The sequence below is a fragment of the Phaethon lepturus genome, unplaced genomic scaffold (assembly GCF_000687285.1).
Source record: "Phaethon lepturus isolate BGI_N335 unplaced genomic scaffold, ASM68728v1 scaffold40874, whole genome shotgun sequence".
Taxonomy (NCBI): domain Eukaryota; kingdom Metazoa; phylum Chordata; class Aves; order Phaethontiformes; family Phaethontidae; genus Phaethon; species Phaethon lepturus.
This window is the reverse complement of record NW_010536283.1, coordinates 358-8,621: the sequence shown is the minus strand read 5'-3', so window position 1 is coordinate 8,621 and position 8,264 is coordinate 358. Positions and strand designations below refer to the sequence as shown.

The window sequence follows — 8,264 nt, the reverse complement described above, 5'->3', positions numbered from 1 at the left end:
CCGGGCGGGGAGGTGGCGATGCCCAGACCGGTGTCGGGCGTGCTTCTGGGCAGACTCTGCCAAACGGCTGAGCTCGTTCTGCCCGCTCCTTTTAATTGCCTTTTCCCCCTCCGTGCCATGAGGGACCGAACAGGTCGCTGCCAGAACAACGCCGCGGTCAAGGGGGGTCAGACTCGAGGGGTCCACGCTGCCGCGGGCGAGAGGGAGGTTGGGTGGGTGGTTTGAGCGGTGGCTTAACCGTTTAGACAGGAGGAGCTGGGAATATGTCCCTTCCCAGAGAGGAGACGTGTCTGAAAGGACGCTCGTGCCCACGTCCTGTTCTAAATGCAACTTTTTGAAGCAAGATTTCTTTTTTAATCTCCATTTCTCCTTGGAATTTGAAATGAATATTGACCTTCCAGTGCAGCTTTGCTTTCGGGCTCCTACAGCCAAAAGTTTCCCCATGCCTTTGGCAGGCTCGTTGCCTTTTTATATTCAGATTTTTTTTTTTTTTTTTTTTTTTTTAGTTCAAAGTCCATCTCCCTTCTTCCCTGCCTTCCAAAACGCTGAAAGCCAGCAGATGTGAATACAAGAATGACTCTACCCCAAACCCCACGCGCACCCTTTCGGGAATCCAACCAAGTAAGCAAAATGTTCAGCTGATGGGAGGTATAATACAATTTTTCTCTGCGGCACGGGGTCCAGGCAGCCCAGCTTTCCCCCCGCTTCATCCCCTTTGAGAGTGGAAGCAGCTTTCAGGATCAGCAGATGCAGAGAGGGAAATTCAACCTTCAGGGTTGAATCCAACGCTTTAGGTTGAATCCAACGCTTTAAGGGCAGATCCGGCTTCAGGAAAGCTGCTGAAAATTCACTGGCATTGCAATTTTCAGTTTACACAATAAAGGAAACGGAAGCTAATTCAAAAATTTCAAAGAATTGATGGAGAGCAAGAACTAGGGAGCTAAAATGTGTTTTTAAGCTGTGGCTGGCTCTGGCAGGTTCAAAAGATGGGGGCAGCCACCGCAAGCTGGGGCTTCACTTCATCCCATGGAGAAAATGTGCCTGAGCTCCTCAGTTGCATTTACATTTAATTTTGTCGTGGGGGGGTGGGGAAGTTTAAAAAAATTGCAGTAATTAAAGGCTATCTCAGCTATTGAAAAGGTGGGTCTGGAGCACGTTTTTGCACCCGAAAAGCCCTAAGGTTTGGGAGACCCACTCATTTCTCCGTGCTTGCACCTGGCTATGGTACCTGGTACGGGCTGAACACAGAGCCAGACCCCATGCCCGGCATTTTAAAAGCTGAGCTGGACGTGAGCTCCCGTGTCTCGTTTTCCATGGTGGGTTCAGGCTGCGGTTTTGCAGAAAACGGGAAGAGAATCAGGTGGTGAACAGAGCGGGGGACCCTGGCGGGGCGGGCAGAGACACGAGCATCCCTCCAGGGCCCCTCGGTTGCTTTTCTTGACTATCTGCCCAGGGCAGAGCAGCGCCAAGTTCATGAAATATCACTTTAGCCTGAACAACAGTTGCTGGAAACATCATCAGGGCATGTGACGATGAGCAGAAGGGGCTGGTCTGTGGGATGGGGCTAGCAGAAACACGTGCCCCCGGGGGAAAAACACATCAGGGAGGCTTCCCTGCCCTGTGAGGATGAGATCCTACTCTAGACTGAAGCCACAGGTTCCTGCACAAGCCGTACGCCGCTTCCTCTGGCTGCCAGTGGCTGAAATACCCGAGTCCGATGTAAGGAGCCTAAAATACACCTGAGGAAATCAAATGGGTCCTTAATTTGCCTTTTCGCTCCACTACGAGGGTTGAAGCCCTGCCGTCAGGCACCAGAGCTTGCGTTGCTCCTAGGTTTCCCTCCCGTCCCCGCAGAGGGCCCTGAACCACCACGGCAAGGGAGAGGCTGCTGTGGTAGCAAGGCTTGGCTGGTGTCACGTCCCCATCCCAAACCCCTTCCTGAACCAACACAGCTGACCGCGTCTCGACTTCCTTCCCAGGTCTTGAAGAGGTTCGCAAACACAACCTCTTAATCTCAGAAACTCCTTGAGGAGAGGAGGCCATTGCCATTTTCCTACGGGCTCCTCTCTCAACTTCGATTTTTATCTTTTGGTGCAAAAGGAGAACGTCTGCACGCAAGCCCCAAGCCCCATGGACTGGTTTTCCATCAAGCATTTTGGTTACAGGCAACGAGACGCTTGCAATACTTTGCCTCTCAGCGAAGGCACACCACCGGGAGGGGGCATTGGTTAGTCGCGCGGCGATAACAGAAACTGCTTTGGGACCAGTTCAGCAACCCCACGCTGCTGATGAAATCCAGTGCGTGATTTTGCCGTAGAGCGGTGGTTTGCGCTCAGGTCACGCAAACACAACGCGTCCTGGCGTGACAACCCGCGTGCAAGGCGACTTGCTCATGCAAAGCAGATGGTAGGGCACGGTCATGTCAAGGAGCAAATGAAAACCAAGTCTGTACTACTGGTGATCTTGTGTTGGACAAGCTTGGATGCATGCTGTGAAATGGTCAAGGCGAAATAATGGATTTGCTTCGGTTGGTGATTTTTTTTTTTTTTTGTGGGTGTTACCTGACGATAATCTTTTCTCAAGGGGTGGCTGCTGCATGGCTTTCTCAGCTGCTGCTGGAGGAAAAAGTGGGTGGGTTTGGATTTTAAACCATGTTTTCTCTCCAATCCAAACATTATTTGACAATATGATAAGATAAAAAAGGATTCATCCCCGCCTGGTACTTACATGGTTTTAAGCATTTGCTAACGCACTCGGCTTCGGCCTCAAATCTATTGGCATTACCACCGCAGCCACCATACCAACCCTGGCTGCAGATCTTGGTTTTGTAGTCAAAGAACCACACAATCTGATAGTCCTTGCACTGCATGCCCATGTCAAAGTCCAGCAAGCAAGGGTCTGGCCAATCTGCATGTCAAAAGGTGCAAAGGTTGAGTGACTCTGAAAGGGTTAAAAGCTGAAAAAGCAAAGAGATTGAAAAGAAAAAAGAAAAAAAAGCCCGGTACAGGACTGGTGGTGTTTCCTTGTCGTGTGATTTCTCTTCCTAAACGCAAACCTTCCCCAGCCCCTGGCTTGCTCTTCCCTGCTCTTGATTTCGCCCCACCTCCAAACCCCAAGTCTCTGTCTGGACCAGGGTGGTGGGAGCCCCTTACTCCCCACAGGACTGGGCCCTCACACAACTCCTCCCCCCCCTCAATTTTCAAAGTTCTTTGTCTTGACAGTAACTTTTAATCCTTAAGTGTGTTTATTTTTATGTTAAATGCAAGCCATACGTGCTAGACTTTAAGGCTCGATGAGGATTTAAACATACGTTCCTTTCCTGCCCAGAAATGGTAACTTCGGTCCAAATCCCAGAGGTTTTATTAGCAAAGATGGGCCACCCATGCTGGCAGGAGGGCAGAATTTGGGGCTTCCTCCAAGGTCCATAGGAAGATTTAAGCATGGGTCTCTCCCGTTGCACGGAGAGCTCGAGAAGCCTCAGCTAAACAACCTGCCCCCAAACCCCCGCTCTAATGCCTTTAGCCTCTTGAAAAAGTTCAGGTCAGCAACCTTGGGGAGTGTTTCCCCCAAAACTGCCGGCTGCCATACATCCTCGGGCAGAGTTGTTGGCTGCAGGTGGGTCAACGAGAGGAGCTGAGGTGGAGAGGTCTGCGCTGAAGCACCGAGTGAGCTCACGGCACACCCGTTTTCCTTAGGGCAGACTGCCCTACGCAAGGCTACACACCTTGCGTCCGAAGGGCTGGGACATGAGGGGTTAAACGGAGCCATGGGGGGTGCGTGTCACCTGGTGGGGACAAGCCAGGTGAAGGCTTCAGAGGGGATGTCAGTGGCAGGGAGAGGGACCAAATGAGAGTGAAGGCATGGAAAGGGTGGGATGATGGGACATCCCGCAAGGCAGAAATAAGGTGGTCCCAGCCCGGCACAAGCCCTCAGCCCCTCTCCTGCAGCAAGCGGTTCCACCAGCCAGGCATGAGATCCATGCTCGTCCCTTTCCATGCGAGCAGCCAGACCCCAACAGCAGCTTTGCATCCCTTGTTGGCGGAACGCACTGAGCAGCAGCAGCGTCTCCCCATGCTCTCAGATCACCTCAGGAAGAAAACGAGCCACAGTGCAAGCAAAACGCTTCGAGAAAAACACGAGAGTGGTGATTCAGGGATGAATTTTGGATGCCAGATCCATAGCTGGTGCCTGCAACACGGCTTATGAAGTTTGAGAGCCCTTCCAGACCCTTGGAGGAAGAAGGGTTGCAGCCTGGCACGTAATGGGACAACTGGATGTAATACACCAATACAATGAGCTTGATGTCAACAAACGCAATGAGATGACGTATTAAGAGCTACAGTGATTATGGGTTATTAACACAGGTTAACGGGCTTAACAACAGAGTAGGAGCTGACAGCGTGCTCGTTTAGCGGTTTTCCTCATACGCCACTGGTGGCAGAGAAGAGGGCGTGGGAAGGTGGGTGAAACTGGAGGGGGGCTACCAATTAGCCAGATTTATGCAAATTTTTGACACTAACCCCCCTGCAATCTCTGGCCGTTGGTCAAGCCCTTGTTGGGCGCTGTGTGTTAAACCAAGGAGCCAAGACCTATTCTTTGTCCCAAATGGGGAACGAGAGTGTGAACAAGCACCGAGTGATGCTCTGCATCCACGCCTGCATCTACACGTGCCGGAGGGGCCATGGGGCACAGCCTGTCCCTGGAGAGCAGCCAGCGCTTGAGCCCGGGCTTGTCTCCCGTCCTTGCGATGGAAACAAGACCTGGTTTGAGTCCCCCGTGAAGATCACAGTGACTTCAGGGGGCTCTGGATCCAGCACGGGGCAGAGACCCCGGTGCAGGGCTCAGGTCTGCGTGGCCAAGGCTGTCACCTAGCTCATAATCTGCTGGCTCGGCAAAGCAAAGGACGCGCAGATCCTTTGGCGTTAGCGGGGTTCTGAGAAAGGCCGGGTTTGGGAGCAGGCGAGGCGAAGACCGGTTCAAACAGCCAGGCTCTTGTTGAGGGTCCTGGCAGAGCCCCCCAGCCCAACACTCCCACCATCGCCCACACTCACCGCTCTCAGGCCCTTCCAGCGGCTCGGTGTTGAGCATCATGTTGGCCAGGGACACCTTGGGCTGCGCTGGGGTCTCTGGGGGGAAGAAGCAGCGGGGTCAGCCAAGAGGAAGGGGATCTGCGGCAGCGCCCGCGGCGCACCCATAAACAAACTCGCTGGCCCCAGCTCCGGCAAGGGGGACGCGCACAAGTCGCAGGAGCCGGCTCTGGATGTGTTTACCCTAGCGCATACATTTCAGAAATGTTTATTGGAGGCAGCTGACGGGATGAGTAATCCCCGACCGCCCAGCTGCGCCAGGACGGGTTCGCCTTGCTCTCCCCAGCCGGCGGCTCTGCTGCACGGTCGGGCTCGTCCTCGGGGGTGACCGTAAAGGAGCGTCCCCAGGATTCCATGTCGACAGCCTTGGGTGGCTCCTGCTCACCCCGCAGCGTGCAACTGGAGGGCTCCGGAGGAGCAGACGTGGCCTCTCTGTAGGTGGTTTAGCTTTGCTCCTCTGGCCTTAGAGAGGGCAGGGAAAAAAGGCATCCTCCAGGGCAGCAAATAGTCCACGATGGATCTTCTCTTGTTCCCTTGCAGCCCCCAAAGACTGCCCATGCATTGCACGCCTCTCCTTGACCACACTCCTCCCGCCATGGCCTCACATCCCTCTAGGAGCTACGTTGTTGAGGGCTGTCACCAGGGGAGGAAATCCCCTGTGATGGAAAGGAGAACGTGGTTCATATTGCATCATGCCTTGCATGACTGCACCGTATTGCATCGTGCCCCTTTCCAGGGCAAACCGTGGCTCATTTTCTGTGGGGCTGGAGAGCAGGAGGGGGCTGCAGCCACAGGAAGGGTTGGGTTTGCTTTTCTCTGGTGGAGGGTGAGGGTGTGGGTCAAGGGGGCAGTGCTACCCAGCGTACAGGTCACAGCTTGTGGGCGGAGGTGTAATCACCGCCGCCTGACCCGTTTGTTCCCATTTGAGACGTACTGTATGGGAAATGCAGCTTCCCTGGGCATCGAGAGCTCCAGCTCAACACATGCAAATGTTACTTCTACACATTGATGTCTTTTCTCAACATTTTTGTGGGCACATTTATTGCTCGCCAAGGTAAGAGACTTCAGACCTGATCCAAACCCTCTGAAGCCAATGGAAAGGCTCTCCGTGGGCACCAAAATTGGCTCCCAAGTGCCAGAAGCAGCCAGATGCAGCCCTGGCAGGACCAGCACAAACTTCTCCATACCACCAAGCCAAGCCACCTCTGTGCCAAACTACAGAAAAAAAAATAAAACTTGGCTGTGTCTTAGACAGCAACTTTCAGCCATGCCACGGGGTTTGGTGAGGTTTACATGTGAGCTGTACACAGGGAGCTCGGATCCCCGAAGCACCAACCCCTCCGTTTAATCTCTCCTCTGTGAGGTTGTTTTGACAATAGAGTACGCGGAGCAGATGGGTGGCTATGGAAATGGCGATCGGGGAAGAGGCTTTTCTGTCTTATTTTGCAAGCAGGCTGGACTGAATTTACTCCGTGTTAGCCCAGTTTGACTCTTACTATTAATTACAGCAATGCTGGCTGGACCCCACCAAGACGCATTGTGCAAAGCCTCCTGCAAGCACAATAAGACAAACCCCTTCTGGGACTGGCTTTAGTTCTCCCACAGTCTGTGTCGATTTAACACTGCTGGAGTGTCAACTTGCATTTGCCAAGGAAACGCATTTGCAACCAGGTCCGGCTGCTGGTCCGGAGGATGCCAGACACGCAATGACACAACTGAGCGTTGCCCCGGTTGGGATGATCGTTGATACCAACGGATTCCCCATCCCTTACACGGTTTTTTTTTTTTTTCCATTTTTTGTGTCCATTTTCCAAAAAAAATAAGCTGATGTGTTTTTCTCAAGAGGTACTTACTTGTGCTGAATGTCCCTGTGTAGGTTACTTTGGGTTGGGATTTCTGGTAGCCGGTAATGACGACAAGGTATTTCTGTCCGCTTTTGAGCCCTCGGATGACGTGTTCAGCGCCGGTCAGGTTTTGCTTCTGCACGAGAGAGTGGTCGTGCGCCAAGGTGACGGTGATGTCAAAAGCGTAGGCGTTGTGCGGCTCGGGGCTGGCCCAGCGCAGCCTGGCACTGTTCTCGGTGACGTCTGTGATCTGGATGTCGTGGGTCTTTGCTGCAATGCAAGATCAGAAGGAACGCTAAGCAAGGACTCGAAGAGGACTTTTTCCTCAAGGAAGAAGTGTCTCAGTGCTGCAGGAGCTCCTGCCCAGTCCACAGCAAATAAATTTGTCTGCAGCCAGTTGTGGCACATGCAAACCATCTGCTATCCCAGATGCCCAACCCAGCACACTGCTGGGAGGCTTTTTTTTCATAGCCTAGACGGTTTACCAAATGGTTTATTTCTTTTTTTAATAATCTGCTGCAATCTAGCAAATCAAAGCAATTTTTTTCTTTTTTTTTTTCTTTTTTTTTTTTTTTACGAGATTTACACAGCCTGAAATGTGATTCCCGGCACAACTTTCCCAACAACTGTAAACGTGTCCAGCCAGAACCTCCTTCTCCAGGGTGCAACGAACTCCCTGAACTGCTGAAGTTCTCTCTGAACTGCTGAAGATCTTCGAGCAAAGCCTGCTTAAGGTCGAACCTTAGACTGGTCAAAGAAGCTATTAGGGAAAGGTTTTCCAGCTACGGCAGAGTATTGGATGGGACTTTTATAAATGCTGCTTGGAAGCAACAGTGGAGCAAGAAACACCCAGAAATGTTTGTTCCCCCCAAGCTGATGAAAGCATTAACCTTGCAAAAGCTGATGGCTTTTATTCATTGCTTTTTATTCCTTATTTACACGGGGACGTGCGTTCGTTGACTGGTTAAGCATCCCTGTGCTTTGACAACGTGTTCTTTGTTGCTTGCCCAGCTAGTGCAGAGCTGCCTGCACCCCCTTCCAAAAACACACGGGAAAACTCCTCTACGTGAACCGTGCCCACGGGGAAGAGCTTTGGCATGCCCAAGGGGGTCTCCACGCTGATGCCGCGATGAACTAACAGAACTGTGTGTATTAGCTGACGGAGAATTCGGACAATGCCGTTGGATGAATCACCATAAATAGCAAAACTTGGCCAAGGGGTAACGCTACAAGGGAAAGACGGAAAGCAAACGGGCCACGCTAGACAGAGAAGTGCTCTGTCGCTGTACTACCAAGCTAGGCAACGGGTAGGTGGCTTGTCCCACGTTTAGAT

The 8,264-nt window shown here is 52.3% G+C and overlaps 1 protein-coding gene across 1 annotated transcript in view; it reads right to left on the bottom strand.

Moving 5' to 3' along the window:
* LOC104620040 (collagen alpha-3(VI) chain-like) overlaps positions 1 to 7,201 on the bottom strand; it is a gene marked incomplete at both ends in the record, with an annotated part of 9,639 nt that extends 2,438 nt beyond the window's left edge. Inside the window, 4 exons of the mRNA XM_010286120.1 lie at positions 2,562 to 2,615; positions 2,728 to 2,907; positions 5,052 to 5,126; positions 6,941 to 7,201. Coding sequence (XP_010284422.1) covers positions 2,562 to 2,615; positions 2,728 to 2,907; positions 5,052 to 5,126; positions 6,941 to 7,201 — 570 coding nt within the window. The remainder of the gene's footprint in view (positions 1 to 2,561; positions 2,616 to 2,727; positions 2,908 to 5,051; positions 5,127 to 6,940) is intronic.
* Between the last annotated feature and the right edge of the window lie 1,063 nt (positions 7,202 to 8,264).